Source organism: Tauraco erythrolophus, chromosome 2, assembly GCF_009769465.1.
Source record: "Tauraco erythrolophus isolate bTauEry1 chromosome 2, bTauEry1.pri, whole genome shotgun sequence".
Lineage (NCBI taxonomy): Eukaryota > Metazoa > Chordata > Aves > Musophagiformes > Musophagidae > Tauraco > Tauraco erythrolophus.
In genome coordinates, this window is record NC_141466.1 from 62,288,807 (window position 1) to 62,306,089 (window position 17,283).

The 17,283-nt window shown below is 52.0% G+C and overlaps 1 protein-coding gene across 1 annotated transcript; it reads left to right on the plus strand.

Moving 5' to 3' along the window:
* The first annotated feature begins 12,652 nt into the window (after positions 1–12,652).
* Positions 12,653–16,568, plus strand: GDF7 (growth differentiation factor 7). Its single transcript, XM_086623509.1, has 2 exons — positions 12,653–12,989; positions 15,646–16,568. Exons 1-2 carry the CDS (start codon positions 12,653–12,655, stop codon positions 16,566–16,568), a joined length of 1,260 nt encoding a protein of 419 aa, XP_086479635.1.
* Positions 16,569–17,283: the final 715 nt, after the last annotated feature.

A 17,283-nucleotide genomic window follows, 5' to 3' on the forward strand; every position in this document is an offset into this window, starting at 1 on the left:
TCTGACGTAAGCTGTTGCCCGAGGACTTTACCTTGGTTTGCCTCACTCCCACCAAACAAGCTCTGGAGATGTTTATATCCATGCTAATTTATGTGAATGGAGATAAACAAGAGCCCAAGCTTTGCTTGGCTTTGGTGCTGACTCGTGGTTGCTCATTACCTGCTTGAAATGTGGAGATGACTCCCTGTATGAAGATCCTGTCTGCAGGAGTGAGAAAAGGCTGAGGTTCATGGAGACCCAGGCTCCTCTGCTGAACTACCCATCGCAGCATGGTTTGAGTCAGTTGGGTTAGAGCTGGCCACATTTTGTTCCTGGATTTCTTATTAAAATTATGAAACTTTTCAGGGACATTGTTGAAACAATTCCTCCATTTTATGAGTGATTTTGGACCTGACTGAGGTTCTCCTGTATAGAAAAATTTCAACTTTTTGAATTAGCAAGAAAAAAGAGAAGGGGGTGGGATGTGAGGGGGTGTTAGCATGTTATTCTTCAGCATCTCTTCCTAAAAAAAAGTGTATGCAATTGCTCTGTCTGTCTGTCACTCTGTATGTCTGCCAGTCTGTCTGCTCCCCACCTAATAACCCTGTAATAACCTGATGGCCAATTGTAACCAAATATAACAGAAAAGCAGGTGGATAGACAACTTTCAGCTCCTCCAACCATTGTGAAAACCTGGCAGCTGGATAGGTGAGAGGCCGGCATTGCATCTCTCTAAGGGAAAGACTGAAGCATAAACTCAGCAGATACCTGTTTGGTTTGGCTTGCCAGTAGGCCAGTCACTTCTTGCGTGCCTCTGATGTGGGACAGAAGTGTAAGGGAGGTACGACAGATTTTTTGGCTTACTGAGTTACATGAGTTCTCGTGCTCTGTTTCCAATTCAAGATAACTAATTTGGCAGATGCTAGGAGAGAGAGATTACCATGACTCAAACATTTCTTGCTTTGAAATTCATGATCTTAGAAGTAGATGTTACCGTGTTGGTGCCTTCATGTGCATTAAATATATATGTACTTATTATAGTAATTGAAAATCAAGTCAGCATGGTCTCTGGAGCTAACAGAGTGATACAGCTGATGCATGTCTAGCAAATCTCGCCTTTATGTTGTAGTTCAAGTGAAATGAATCCTCCCTAAATGCTTCCTTATGACACTCCTCCAAAACAGTAACTACTAAAATGATACTATATAGGTATTGGAGATTTGCGTATGGGTATTTGGAGATTGAATTTGGAGACTGACCCCACTTGAAGTACTGTGTTCAGCTCTGGGGCCCCCAGCTGAAAAAGTACATGGAGCTGTTGGAGCAGTCCCAGAGGAGGGCCATGAAGATGATCCGAGGGCTGGAGCACCTCTCCTACGCAGACAGGCTGAGAGAGTTGGGGCTGTTCAGTCTGGAGAAGAGAAGGCTGTGGGGAGATCTTATTGCAGCCTTCCAGTACTTAAAAGAGGCCTACGGGAAAGCTGGAGAGGGACTTTTGACAAGGGCGTGTAAGGACAATGGCTTTAAACTGAAAGAGGGTAGATTTAGATTAGATCTAAGGAAGAAATTTTTTACAGTGAGGTTGGTGGAACACTGGCACAAGTTGCCCAGAGGAGTTGTGGATACCCCATCCCTAGAAGTGTTCAAGGACAGGTTAGGTGAGGCTTTGAGTAACTGGATCTAGTGGAAGGTGTCCCTGCCTATGGCAGGGGGGTTGGAATTAGATGATCTTTAAGGTCCCTTCCAACCCAAACCATTCTATGATTTTATAGAAACAGATGATTGTCCTTCAGAAAGACAGAGGAAAATACAGCTCTAGAGATAGATGTAGCCCTTGATACTACAATGGCGTAGCACGCACTTTGGATATTTTTCTCATGAAACAAGTTTTCAGCTTTCTGTAAGGTGAGGAGAAGCAACCATCATCTGGTGAGAGAAACAATGACTGAGGAGAACGGAAGTGAAGCTTCTTGAGAGATCACATTGTTCTAGCTGGTCCTACAACCAGCTTTATCCATTCCCTTTTCATACAGAGCCTCTATTGAGATCAGTCACTCAGAGTTCAAAGCTACAATTACAAAACCAGGATGATGAATGCTGCCCAAGCATTACACACTCAGGTGAATTGGTCAGATCACTCAGGTGATCTGGGCTGTTCTGAGCTGGGGGGCGAAAAGGGAGACCTAGGAATCATGGAAAAACTGATTGCATGGAAGATGCTCTTCCTTCCCCAGACTCCACCAGGAACATCCATACTGACCCTGTGCAGCATTGGCGATTCACCTATGTACATCCTTTGCCCAAGCTGCCTGCAAGAGCAGGCAGGGACCTGTTACTACAGAGAGGGAGAAGCTGAGATGGGAGGGAGCATGGCTGTCCCATGGCCCTGGCTATCACTGGCTTAAGTCCATCTCGAGGGGAATGCTCTTCATTGCTCCTGCTGCCAGCTTCTCAGCTCCCCACAAAATGCCAAAGGTCTGGACCTTTCTTTCTTTAAAAGAAAAGCCACTGTTCCTTGGATAGCCAAGGCTCACTGCAACCTTGCTGGAATACACTTTTGAAAGAATGAAGCTCTTGACAATGAGCTAGGTTTCCAACACACAAGCTTATCAGCTACCCTGCCCTGGTCTCCAGGGCTCTATTTACACAAGTAAATTAAATAATGCCAGAGAGCAATGTCAGCACTGTGACATTGTTAAAAGGACCCCTGGCATGTTTTCAGCCTAGGACTCTGCTGGCAGACTCTGGGGGCAGTTCAGTTGTTGACACAAGCCAGGGACCATTCTCAACCGACAGCTTGTACATGGCCATCAGCCTTGAAAGCTACGGGAGTTTAGCCATGTGGACATGAGCTGATCCACAGCAATTGACCTTGGTGTCAAAGAGTGGTCCTACAAACATTAAATTTACCTGTATAGATGTCACCTAAGTGGCCAGCTCTACTTGCACAATTATGTCTGCCTAGAGAGCTCATGGGACAAGTCTTTATGTTCACAGCCTGCCTTATAAATACTGTATCCATAAGCCATCACCATACAGAGGAAAAAACTACTGAGAAGATTCAGAGCTGAGTTCACTTGCAGTTTCCACATTGCTGAATCATCAGGGCCCAGGAAGATCTTTAACTGTCCTTGTGCCTTTGGCTCTTAATAAAACTGCCAGCCCAGACTTAATCTGCGCTGCAGAGTGAGGCCCTGCAGAAAGGACAGAGGCTGAATTTAACACCTCCTTGTTCCAAGCGCAAAGTGCTTGTTGGCAAACCGGCAGCTGCCTGCCGGACAATCATTTTGTTTCATACAGGAGCCAGTCATATCAAATCTTCTGCAGTTGCACTTTTCTTTTGGACACAGAGTAAGGATCCCAAAATGGCATATTTTGACATACTAACCTGGTGGAATCAACGTGGGAACCATCGGAATAGGCAGACCTCCCTGTACACTGCTGAAGTGACCCACACACAGTGGTGTGCTCTTCAAGGATTTCTTCAGTACAGGAAAGTCCCATCTTATATAGTTTTTCCTACTACATATTCTTCTGTTGTAGTTTAGGCCAGCTGGCAACTAAACATCACAGAGCCACTTGCTCACCCTCCTCCACCTCCAGGAAATGGGGAAGAGACTTAAAGGGGAAAAGGGAAGGAGACTCACAGGGTTGAGTGATAACAATTTAATAATAACAATAATGTAAAATTAATAATAATAATAATAATTAAAAAATATTAATATATATATAGAGAGAGATAATAACATATACAAACAAGTGATGCACAGTGTAATTGCTCACCACTTGGTGACCAATGTCTATCCCATCCTGGCAAGTGATTCTGAAACAGATAAGTCCCAACACTGCAATCCTGAATGAGCGAGAGGCCCAAAAAGAGGATGAGAGAGAGAGAGCACTCCGAGAGCCCAAGAGTGCCCTCAGAAGAGAGCTCCTGGAAAAGCAAAAGCCTTTCTTTCCAGTCAACTCTCATCTTTATACTGGGGATGACACTGCATGATATGGAATACTTCATTGGTCAATTTAGCCCTCAATCCTAAGTCTAAGCTCAAATCATAAGGGGAGCTGTGGGCCCTTTGTCCCGGCCATGCTCCCCCCCCCAGCCTGTTGTGCTCCTGCACACTGGCAAAACATGGGAAGCTGAAAAGTCCTTGAGGTCTCAGCATCAACTATAAACATCAGTGCACTATCAGCATCCTTCTCATAGTGAATCCCAGACTAAAATCAAAACAAAGCTCTTCTAGCTGCTAAAAAGAAAAACTAAGTCTATCCCAGTCAAAACCAGGACATCTTCTTATAAGGGCATGTGCTTTGCTCAGGTGCTAAAATAGGCACCTGGGGTCTCTTTGCAGGCTGCAAGGCACCCAAGACATCCACATGGTGCTGGTAGATGAGGCGGAAGGTGTAGGACAACCCCATGCTTTTCTGAGGCAGCAGCTGGAGGTCTGGATGTTTCAAGTGGCACTAGATTCTCATATTTAAGTGTCTGAGATGGTCTCAGGTGCTTGAACCTGCATGTGAGTGTTTAGATGGGTAGGAACAGGCAAGTGGGCAAGGCAAAGCGAGTAAGTAGCCTGCATCAAATATAAAAGGCAGAAACATTTTTTACCTAAATACTGATGTCAGCACAGCCCACACCAACTTACAGTCTTTGTGAAGACGTGTAGATAGGCAGTTGTGAACACATGCCACAGTAACATATTAGGAAATTAAGGTCATTGCTGATGAGACATTTGACGTCCCATCCAGTAATGCGTATCAGTGGCTCCGTCCATGCAGCTGTCACTGCACAGAGGCATGCCTTTGACTTTAGTGGGAGCACTAAATAAGTGTGCAGGGCCTGCAGGATTTAGTGCATAGAATCATAGAATGGTTAGGGTCGGAAGGGACCTCAAAGATCATCTAGTTCCAACCCCCCTGCCATGAGCAGGGACACCTTCCACTACAACAGGTTGCTCAAAGCCTCATCCAACCTGGCCTTGAACACTTCCAGGGATGGGGCATCTACAACTTCTCTGTGCAACCTGTCCTCGTAATGCATCTACCTAGGCAAAGATATGCAGGCAAAAACTTTGTTCTGACTTACACATTAAAACTATGCGCAGGACCCTTAAGTGAAATACGATAATATGATTTGCTCTTTTTGTTAACTCGAGGGCTCTTTGAGACGGTCAGAGCAATGCAAAACAAGATGGAGCTTCACCTGATACACCTATAGTAAGAACTCTAACAGCCAATCCTGTGACGCACACTCAGAAGTCCATCTGACAACATGGCACAAAGGAGAAGGGATGTGCCCACATAATGTGTTCCTGTTCACGGCCAATTTTCCATCTCCGTCCCTTATATACAGCCCACACTTGTACTGGGCTGCTTTACACGTTTCACAGCCTGAGGGGAGAGAAACCCCAGTGAGGGTCTTCCAGAGTGCTAATGCCTTTCACGTTTCAGGTGTACATCGGGAAACACCTTACAGAGAGACTTGCTGCTATAAATCTCTTCACCGGGAGATGGTGCTCCTGCCCTGGGAGAGATCCATCCCGAAAGCCCGGGCACCCACCCGGAACTCCTCCGCGCTCTGCTGATGCTCGGTCCTGCTGCAGCCACCTAGCCTCTCTGCTGAGGTGGGTCGAGGTGGTCCTGTGGAATGGTTTCTTCTCCTCTGAGCTTCTCATGCTACTCAACAGCTGAAGGAGAAAGAGGCCCAGGGCACAAAACGTCTACCAAAAAAAAAGTTGGAAAAGGCAAGATGGAAAACAGAAAATGTGGGGTTAAAATTCAGAACTGAACAAGACGCCAGAAGATACAGTCATGCTAAAAATTAGTTTATGAATTGCTCAATTTGCTTCATGGTCTATGCTGGTCTCTGTGAGGTCTTTCAGGTGAGAGGCATCTCTCCGAATGGCCAGGTGTCTGGCCCAAATCATCCATGTCTGTTGTGGAAGGACGTGCTGCCCTGGCAAGAAGGTCAGAGGGACATAGTCCTTGAAAGAAGTGATCCAGACCATGCAAAGTTGCAATCAAACAGGACTTTGGACCACAACCTTTTCCCCACCCAAACACCCACTTTCCTCCACACTTCCTCCTCCTCACAGCCCAGCACAGCAGCAGGCACAGAGGAGTGAAGGAAGGAGGACTGGGCTGGAGCTGAGGGCTTGGCGGGTCTGCTCTGGCCCTCTGCGTGCCTCAGCTAACCCCCCATGGCTTGTTGGTGTTCCCAGAGTAACTGTCAAGGAAGCCAAAGTTGATACCTCCAGCTAGGTTCCTTGTGTTGTTAGCTGCACTTAGGTAGGATGCATCCACCTGTTGGCTCTTGCTCAAGGTGATGTTCCCAAAAGGGAGGGAAAGCAGTTCTTGGGGAAAAGACTTTTTTTTTTTGCCAGACTCCTGTCACTATGGAGAACTATTGGGCTGACCTGAAGGACTTCAGAGTTTAGCTCCATTTGGCTGGTCTACAGCAGAAAATAAAAGCATGGGATTAAGAGCATTGAAGTGAATGAGAGAGCAGAAGTAGCTATCTGACAAGGAATAAACAATACCAAAGGACAGGAAGATGACCCAAAGCGGGAAAAAACCTCCCCACCTTCCTTCCATGTTCACAGTGGTGAACACTTGCATACAGAAAGTTAGGAGTGAGCCACAACTGGAGTTATTGGTCAGGCTTTGCTTTGGGATAGAAAGCAAAGGACTTGATTTTGGTACAGAGAGATTCTCTGTCTCAAGTGGCAGAGAAGTGAGAATGACACAACAGCCGTGAGCAGCACAGATTGAGGAGGGATGGGGAGGGGACAGAGAAGAGGTCTCCTGGGAATAGCTGGGAAGGGGAAAGATCCGGGTGAAATACTGTGTGCAGTGTTCCCTTTCTCATGCCCCCTTAGGTGCCCACTGGCAGACACCCTCCAGTCAGGTGTCCCCATCAGGACTGGCTGATACTCCCCAAATCTGAGGAGTGTTTGCAAAGGGGCTGGGCTGGGATCTGGAGCACAAGAAGTTGGGGAGAAACATGATAATCTGGGAGACAGATGAGAGAAAAAGGGACTGAGTAGAGGTCGAAGAGTGAAATATGGAAAAATAAGGGAGCATGGAGCAGAGCTTGAGGAGAGCTGTAGGAGAGCACTTCCCCTGTGGACATCTCACATGGACTGGCAGGCGTGGGGAGGAAGATGAGTTCTTTCTTCAGAGGAAGACCAAACCTCTGTAACAGCTGTCTCAGCTGGGCTCTTCTGTTAGTGCTTTGGAATCACTTTCTGGAGATATGGCTTTCCCTCCAGTAACGATTAATGTGAGGAAGGTGATTAGTTTGAGAAAGAAGCCAAAACGAAGCAAAGTGAATCCCACTCCTTCCAACCAGACCTAGCCTAGACTGCCACCGTAAGGACACTTGGAGTGAGTCATAACCCCAACTCTGCATCTGTGGCTTGGTGCATTGACAAATTACCTGCTGACTCCGCACTTTTCAAAAAGCAAACAGGCTTTTTTAAAAATCGACTGAGCGCTCAGCTGTGTTTAGACGTGCTATCTTCAGGTGGCTTATGCCAGACCCTTGTCGACCAGATGCCGAATAGGACAATTTTCCCCGAGGGGAATGGAAAGTCTAATCCAAGAAGCTTTTATGTTTCCAGAAGGACTGAACTCTCAGCAAAGTGTTTCCATAAGTCTCCTGTCCCTTAGCTAGAGTATAAAGTTCAAATAGAAAGCGATGCGAGACAAGCATAGCTTTAGACATCCAGATTGTGGTGACGTAAGGTCTCTGAAGGAAAGCAGCCCTACAGGGTCTTTGAATCCATCTGATGTTTCATGTATGGAGTTTGTACCTTGGTTTGTCTTATCTTCCCAGGCCATCCCCGTGCAGACAATCAGGAAGAATTCAGCTTGGCTTCAATTTAAGTAAGTTTTGGAAGGAGTTGCTGGAAGATTTAGAAAGAAAATGATGCTGTTGCTTGGTTACTTGGGGAGCTGGCCTTGCCATCACTTGTAGCCATCTTGCTAGAAGACATTTGTTAAGTGAAGCCACAAGAGACTTCATGTAGTGGTCACTACATGAAAACATATTCTTCCAAATAACCACTAGCATCAATACTGTGACCTCTCTGAACTTGCTCAAGACTTGCAAATTTGGCTGAGCCCCACTGGCTTAGCTGATGGAAACAGCCACAAACACCTCCAGTTTTGAAGTGTGGAGGGGATTTGTCACTGCACTTTATTTTTATTCCATCAAAAAGTGCTGGTGGCAGGAAAGGTGAACGTTTGTGGAAGTACAAGGCTGTGAGAATGTGGTTGTAACACCAGGTACATGGTTATTGCTTGAAGGATTTCCTTTCTACCTGTTTGATCCTTTGAGAATTGGTCTTCCACAGCTGATGGGGTTCTGATTAAATCAAATACCCCCTTCTTTCCTTTGCTGAAAAGCATCTGTAAGGCAGCCTCTCTCTGGCAGGCGAGAGTCCCAGGCTGGGACCTTGCCCACAATTGCAAAAGAGGATGCAGTCATGGTAGGAGAGTCCACCCTGCCCAGGACTCAACGCCACACATGGAAATAAATCAATGCTCCACATGCAAGGGTCCCCAACCACATGGACGACACAGGAGAGCAAGTAGGACAGCGTAGGGGACCAAGAGAGGGAGTAGAGTCCTCTCCACTGCAACGGAGAGGACAAGCCCAAGTGTCAGCCAGGCAGGAACAATATCTTCCTGATCCTGAAGAAATCAGCAGCCCAAGCATGTTCCCAGTAAAAAAACAGGCTTAGTGAGCTGGTTCCCTCCTTCTTTCCAAAAACCCGCCCAGAAGAGTCTCTTTGTGAACAAAAGAGAAAAACTGTGATGGGACATGGTGCAAATTGTCAAGGTGCAGGAGTGAGGATCCCTCTCTGGCATACAATCATTGGTGTCAAGTTATTCAGGATAGGTTCTTCGGAAAAAAATAGGTGTAAATGTGGCCCTTTATCTTCACCTTCGGTTCTGGCAGACTTCTTGTTCGTTTAATACTTAGTGGACAGGGTGACTGGACAGTCTCATAACTGTGTTTTTCAGTCCAGGATGGAGGTACCCAGAAGATTTATAAGTGTAAGACCAAAGAGAGATGGAGCAAGCGAGTAGGGCTGGAGCCAGCATCGTTATGTTGGTTGAGGGCCACCATGGTCAGGAGCACATCGCTGTACCCACAATGTGCCCTCAAGAGGAACAAGTCGATTTGCTGGTGAAGCCAAACGGACATAAAATCTCCCTTGGTTATATGGGTGTTTTTTCTGTATAAACTTGCTAATTGAGTTGTAAAATAAAACTGCAGACTTTCCTCTTCAATTTCTGCTGCTGCAGCAGCGCGCTAATTTGGTTTTGGAAGGGGGCTGGTAGAAGGTGGCTCTTTGCCAGCATGAAATTATGCGCAAAAGGTTTGCACTGGGGAGAGAAGGGAGCCTGTCCTTGGAGCAGGGAAGGGCTGGGGGCAGGAGCTGTCACGCCACTGCACAGGGCTGTGTCGGCTTGGGAAAGTCCTGCAGCTGGGCTGGGCTGGGCTGGTGGAAATTCAAGAAAGCCCAAAAGGGTGTAGACGAAGCTGCAATGGAGAACAGATGGGAAACTCAGCAGTCGTGCACCTTGATAGACGCTGTGCAGTTGAGAGGGTGGACTGCGCGATTTCCCATCTCCCCTCTGGCACAGCCAGGCAGAATTGAAGGGGGCCTACAAGAAAGCTGGAGAGGGACTTTTTACAAGAATATATAGTGATAGGACAAGAGGCAATGGCTTTAAACTGAAAAAGGGGAGATTTCGATTAGATATAGGAAAGAAATTTTTTAGATTGAAGGTGGTGAGGCGCTGGAACAGGTTGCCCAGAGAAGCTGTGGCTGCCCCATCCTTGAAAGCGTTCAAGGCCAGGTTGGATGAGGCTTTGAGCAACCTGATCTAGTGGAAGGTGTCCCTGTCCATAGCAGGGAGGTTGGAACTAAATGATCGTTGAGGTCCCTTCCAACCCAAACCATTCTATGATTCTATGATTTGCTTCTTGGGTGCAATTTTTGCTTCTTGTGTGTGTATGTGCATGTATGTGTGTGTGTGTGAGCGCATGCGTGCCAGCTGGTGTGGGCATGTGTGCCTGGCGCGTGCAGACATGTATGTACGTGTCACTTGGGGTTGTGTGGGTATGTGCATGCCTGTGTTTGGGTCTCCATACAGACGGTGAGGACAGGGATCTGGCTGTTATCACCCAGCAGCGCACGGCTTCGCCACGGCCCCTGACTGTGAATGGAGACAAGGACGGAGTGGTGCAGATCGCCGCAGAGGAACCTATTGCTCAGCCCTGCCGGCCTGCAGCAAGCAGAGATTTGGCCCTGCTGCCCCCACTGGGGGCTGAGAAGGGGACTGATCTGGTGGTGAAAAAGTTGGGGGGAAAGAAAAAACAGGGGGCACAGCCTGGCTGGCTGTCGTGTCAATGTAATTTTTTTTTTTTTTAAGATATACAGAAAAAACATAGTGGCAGTTCCCATCCCTGGGAATTTGTCAAAGCCTGAGGTTCCTCCTGCATGGCAGGTACACACACCCCAACGCGCAGGAGGATGTACCTGCCTACAGACGCAGGTGGCCCAAGGCAGGACCTTCACTCACCTTTTTTGTACCTTTCACTGTTTCCTGTGAAAATTGCTGTCTGAGAAGAATCCAAGCAGGACATTCCACAAACCATTTCAAGAAGCCTGGAGGTTTAGGGATGGACTTGTTTGCCCATTTTTTGAAGCTCAGCAGTCCTTCCCATCCATCCATCCATCCATCCATCCATCCATCCATCCATCCATCCATCCATCCATCCTTCCCCTGACCCTTTTGCATCCTTCCCCAGACAGCACTAGGAAGGGATCACTGCGGTACCCCGCAGCAGGCGCATCAGGGGAGAAGGGAATCCCAGTTCGGGGTATGGATCTGGAGGTGGAATTGGGAGGTGCGGGACAGCAGGACAGTGTTTTTCAGCCTTCCCGTTTTTGGGAAGGGCTACCCTGAGCGCTCAGCCCCACTGCTGCCTCCTCCAATGCTATGGGGGCACCCGGCCGGGGTCCCAGCACCCTGCCCAGGGGGGAGTGGGGCACCGGGAGGTGCAAGGTCTTTTGGATGCTTTTCTTGAAGAGACCTTTAGCATCTGAACAGCATCTGGCTGAGTTTAATGAGTAGCTGAGAGAAGAAAAAAACAGTTAATGAAGCCTTCCTCTGCCGGCCCTTCCTCTGCCTCCTGCCGCAGGAGCAAAGCATGCTAGGCGTGCGAATGGCGTGTGAAGGCCGTGCAAGTGCCACGTGAGCCGTGCAAATCGTGAAAATGCCGTGCGAGGTGTGCGAGGCACGCAAATGGCTTCGGGCCAGGCCATCCCGCACCGCGTGGGACCGGGATCTCTCGGGACGTTGTCACGGGAGCTGCCTCCGATGCTTCGCGCTATGTGAACGTACCGAGCAAATCCGCTGCTTGGCATTAGAAACCCGCTCGCGATGCTGTGACAAAGCACCTGTAAAATTACAGCAGAAAGAAATCTGAGAGGCCACAGTGACAAATGCTCGTGAGAAGCGATTGTTTTTTAGGGGGGGGAGAGGGAAAAAAAAGAAAAAAGCCGTGTTTGTTTTGGCGAAACACCTACATTCCTTCTAATAAATCATCGCGGCGCTTGTTTTTGTATTTGCGGAGAAATCGCAACAGACATAACCAGGGACTTAAGAGACTTGAAATAACATCCTAGTAAATACCCCACTTTGTTATTTTAATCGAGACCCAAGGAAACATCTGAATTTTACCAAGGAAACCCTCCGTGCAAGGGAAAACATCAGCCCGCAGCCCGGCCGGGGCTTTGTTTTGCTCCGGTGTCGGTCTCCCGAGGTGGAATTACCGGGGCCGATGGAGGCGCGGAGCGGCGCGGAGCCCGGGCCCGCGGGGCCGCCCCCCGGCCGCTCCCGGCCCGGCCTCACCCCCGCGGGCACAGCGGGGTCCTCCAACACCGGGGCAGGGGTCCCCCCTCCTAAATGGCTGTAGAGTGTCCCCCTCCAATATGGGGCGGTGATTCCCGTTCAAAAAGTGTGGTGGCGGTTCCCCCCTCCAAAACAGAGCCGGGGCTGCCCCGTTTCCAGTGCGGGGCCGGGGTCTGCCACCCCAATACGAGGTGGCGGGTGACCCCCCCAATACAGGGTGAAGGTTCCCCCTCCATTATGGGATGGGAGGTGCTCCCCTGCCCAAAATACGGGCCAGACAGAGATGGCGGTGTCCTCTCTCCGACCGGAGACCGAGGGTCGCCCTCTAAAATAAGAGTCGGACCCCCCGTCCCCAAACTAAGGCTCGGGCGACCCCCGTAGCACGGGGGCTGTGGGACGGAGGTCCCCCCTCCAAATGAGGGGTGCGGTTGCCCCCCTACCAGGGGCGCAGGTGCTCCCTGCAAGGCGGGCCCGGGGGCCAGCGGGAGGCGGAGGGGGGGCCCGGGGAGTCCCACCTGCAAGCGGAGGCGGGGCGGGGGCCGGGGCGCGGGCGGCGCTTCGGCGGGGGGGTGGTTAGGGGGGGGGTGGGGGGGGGGCGCGGGAGGCCGGCAGGGGGCGCCTCGGCCGCGGCGGCGGCGGCGGCGGCGGCAGCGGCGGCGGCGGCGGGCGAAGACGATGTTCAAAAGCGGGCGGGGAGCGGCGGCGGCAGCAGCACAGCGCCGAGCACCGGGCTGCCGCCATGCGCCTCCGCGCCGCCGCCGCCGCCCTCTGCCTCTGCCTGCTGGGCGCCTGCCGCCTCCGCCGCGGGCTGGAGGCCGCCGCCGTGCGCGGCCCGTCGGCGGCCGCTCCCCAGCGACCCTCGGCAGCCGCGCCTTCCTCCTCCTCCGCCTCCTCCTCCTCCTCCTCCGCCGCCGCCTCCCCCTTCTCCTCCCCGCCGCGGGGAGACGGGGCTCTCCGCAACGGCACCGTGGTGCCGCACCACTACATGGTGGCCCTCTATCAGCGCCTGGCCGCCCGCCGCGCACCCGGCCGCCGCGCCGACACGGTGACGGGCTTCGCGGAGCGAGGGCGCAGCGGTGAGTGCGGGACGCGTGTACCTCTGCTCAGTGCAGCGCGGCGCCGCGCAGCGCAACGCAGCGCAGCGCAACGCCCGCAACGGGGCAGGGGAGCCTGGACGGGCTGCCCCGCCGGGACCCCGCCGTCGGGCGGGAGGGATGGGGATGGGTTTGGGCTTGAGGATGAGGCTTGGGAATGGGTTTGGGGATGGGGACGGGGCTTCTGCAAGGATTCGGAGATGGAGACGGGGTCGTGCGTGGGTTTGGGGATGGAGCTGCGGCTCGTGCATGGGTGTGGGGATCGGGCTTCTGCGTGAGTTTGGGGATGGAGACGAGGTCGCGCATTACTTTGACCATGGTTTTGGAGACGTGGTTGCACATGGAGACAGGGCTTGCACATTGGTGTGAGCACGGGGTTGTGCCTGGGGATGGGGCTTGTGCGTTGGTTGGGGAATGGGGTTGTGCACTGTTTTGGGCAGGAGGTGGTTGCATGGGATGGGGTAGCACGCGAGGATGAAGATGGAGCTTCACGGGGTGTGCATCAGTTGTTTAACGGGAATGGAACCGTGGATGACACTGAGCATGGGAATGGAGATGAGGACAGGGGTGGGAATGGGGCTGTGCGTGGGCATGGGGCTGGGGTCACGACTGGGATAGCAAAGGGGTTGTGCCTGGAGCTGGGGAAAAGAGTTGCCGATATGAGGCTGTGCATGAGCTTGGGGTCGGGGATGGCGATGGGATTGCACATACAGTCACGGTCGAGGATGGCTCTCGGGGCTGGGGATGCTATTTGGGACGGGCTGCGAGCTGCAGCCCAGCTGGGACAGGTCGGACAGGGGTGCGGGCAGCTCTCGGGACCCCCCGCCACCTGATGCCCTGCCCGGCAGCGGGGCCGGGAGCGTTCGGCGCCGTTTGAGAGCAACTTATCCGCGCAGCATCCCCGGGACCTGGAAAGAGAAGCCCCGCCAGAGCCTTTGCAGCCCGAAAAACTCCGTGGGGCACCGCGACGGGCTCAGCCCCGGGCTGCCGCCGCGCTCCGGAGCGTCTCCCGCCGACCCCGCCGGCTGAGCTCGGCATCGCGGTCCGCTTCTCCCTCTTCTCCCTCTTTTGTCCCCTTCATACCCGCGGATCTAATGATAATAATCAAATAAACACATCTACGCAGTTAACTCTTATGTATTTATAGATACGCCCGCGAAGTTCGCTCGACTACAGAAAACAATATTAAATAAAATCCCGATCGAATAAAATGAAAAGACGAACAGAAAAGCAGCCCCGGGCTCCCTCCGTGCCTGTCGCCGGCTGCCCCGGGGTGGGAGAGCGGCGGCTGGCGGTGCAGAGCTCCCCGCAGCCCCCAAACCCCATCCCCGAACCCAAACCCAGGCAGGGACCGTATCCTGTCGGCAGCCTTTGCAGGCAGGTTTTTTGGTGGAAGCTGGTGGGGAAACGGCGGGGGAGCGAGGCGGGACAGAGGGAGGATGCTCCGATGGGACAGTGGGCAGTGCCCGGCTTGGGAGAGCCGGGGAAAAACTGTGCACAGCTCCTGGGAAGTTTCAGCGCAAAACGAAACCAGATGAGCTGTTCAAAGGGATCTCCTTATCTGCTGCTCACAGGAACTTTAGATCTACTTTAAAAAGAATAATATTAATAATAATAATGGCGATAATAATAATAGTAATAATATTTATAATGAGGATAATAATAATAGTAATAACAACAATAAATGACAGGGAGAAAAATCTTTCCCACCTGGAGGGCGGTGCAGGCTGCAGCCCAGGAGTGATGCCCATGGGAGGGGATCTGCAGTGTGGGGGCATCAGGCAGGGCTCTGCCCATAGCAATTTGGGGGGCTCGGGCGCAGCAGCAATGTTTGCAGCATGCCCAGGTTCAGTTTCTTATTAGAGGGGGAAAATGAAAACCAACTTTCCCAGAATTCATTCATCTCTTCTCCCCAACCCCATCTCTTTTTGTTTTGTGTTGCTTTTTTTTTTTTTTTTTAATTCACACCAAGTATATTTAATCAGTGCCAGAAACTGTGCAAGCCTGTGTTTGGGCTTTGGATCCACCAAAAATAGTGACAATTTCAAGCTGGGCTCACTTTCAGCTTCTGGGAGTGCCTTCGTCAGACACCCCGAGGCACAGTGTCATGTGTGCCTGCGTCTGCTTGCGAGAGAAAATGAGATTTTTCACAGCACTTCACTTGGCATGGCTGAGGCTGCGGCAGAGGGGTGACACTTAGGGCAGAAGAAATCGGTGACGACCTGCTGATTGGGGATGGGGCTGTGCTGCACAGGTTCAGATGGGGTTTCTGTGTCAAAACAGGATAGTGGTGCAGCTGGGGGCACTGAAACACCCGGGGAGAGGCAGAGAAGCCACCTCGGGACGTGGGGAAAAGTGCTGATGGGAAGCCACTTGTTTGAATTGTTTCCTCTCTCCCTCGCTGCCTTTTCCTCCCCATTTTCTTTCGGTGCCTTCAGCCAGGATGACGTTCCTGGATGCGGGGCACAGAGGCTGGGTCCCTTCCCCGACATGCTTAGCGAGCCTTGGTGCAAGGTGATGATCTCCCCTGTTAGCTCTGCGTCCCTTGCACCTCTGTAACGAGAGCTTGCCTTCAGCTTGCTGGGTTTTTATATTGTTTTTTCCTTTTTTTTTTTATTTTTTGTTTTATCTCTTCCAGATGCCTCCCTATCCGCCCCTGAGCAGCAATACCTCTTCGACATCTCCAGCCTGCCCGAGGCGGAGGAGGTGACGGGCGCGGAGCTGCGAGTTCTACGCTCCCTCCCCGAAAACCAAAGCTTGGCCCTGTCCCCCGAAGGCACCTTCCACCACCTCCTCCTCTTCACCTGCCCAAGTCGGGACGGTGAGGAGCCCCAGCTGCTGGACTCCAGGGCTGCAGACATTTTGGACGCGGACTCCTCCAGATGGGAGGTGTTTGATGTCTGGGAAACCCTGCGGGATCGGAGGGAGAGATCTCCCTCCAGCAAGCTGCTGTGTTTCCTGCTGAGGATCGTCTCGGATCAGTCAGGGAGGCTCCTGCCTCCACGGCAGCTGGGGTTCAGCAAGCCCCAGCCGCAGCCCCATGAGCGAGCCCTGCTTGTGGCCTTCTCCCGCACCCAGAGGAAGGAGAACCTCTTCAAGGAGATCCGGGATAAGATCAAGGCCTTGGGCAGCCCCCACTTCCTGGAGCCCCCTGATCCCGGCCAGGAGGCGTACCCCAAACGGAGGAAGAGACGGACCACCATTGCTGCCCGGTCCGGGGGCAGAGGCCACGGGAAGAAGGCAAAGACCCGCTGCAGCAGGAAGCCCCTCCACGTGAACTTCAAGGAGCTGGGCTGGGACGACTGGATAATCGCCCCCCTGGATTACGAGGCATATCACTGTGAGGGGGTCTGCGACTTCCCGCTGCGCTCCCACCTAGAGCCCACCAACCACGCCATCATCCAGACCCTGATGAACTCCATGGACCCGGAGTCCACCCCACCCAGCTGCTGCGTGCCCTCCAAGCTCAGCCCCATCAGCATCCTCTACATAGACTCTGGGAACAACGTGGTTTACAAACAGTACGAGGACATGGTCGTGGAGACGTGTGGCTGCAGGTAGCAATTTCTGCAGCTCTCCCCCTCCCCACCCCGCCCTGCCCGTCACAGCAGCCCTGCCCTATTTTTTATATATAAATATAAATATATATATATATAAGATATATATATATACATACGTACACATTTTGATGTGTGTGCCTTTCCGAAAGCTGAGCTCAGAGCAGGCGTTCCCTGCCTTGCCAGGGCTGCCCTGGCCATGAGGCCAGGAGGGCTGCGAATGCCCCTCCCTGGACAGCGAGGCTATAGATTGCCCCCCTGGAGCCCTCTCAAAGAAAGAGTGACCCCCACCACCCTCGCTGGATTTCCTGGGACTCAGTCAGGGGTGATGCGCTGAGATGGGCGGCCAGGCTCCCGCTCAGAGCTGCTGCCACCTCTTTGCCTTTTCTGTCTCCTCCCACCCTGGTAAGGGGGGCACACAGCCCAGCAAAGCCCCGGGATGATGCCTGCTCTGCCTCTGAGCTCTGCCTGATCTGCTCAGTTTGCCCAAGCTGAGCTGACACCTTCTTTCCCAAAGGTTTTGGAAAACGTCTAGCCAAAATTGTCTCGGTGGGGATGATGACCTGAGCAGGGGACATAGTGGTGGCTGCGGCAGAGGGGTCAGGCCAGCATCACCCCTCTGGCTGCAGCGGTGGGATAGAGGGGAGGTGACAATGATCTGTTCTTTGAGTTAAAGGAGTTTTTCTGGCTGCCTTCATACTGCTGCGCCGGCTTTGCTG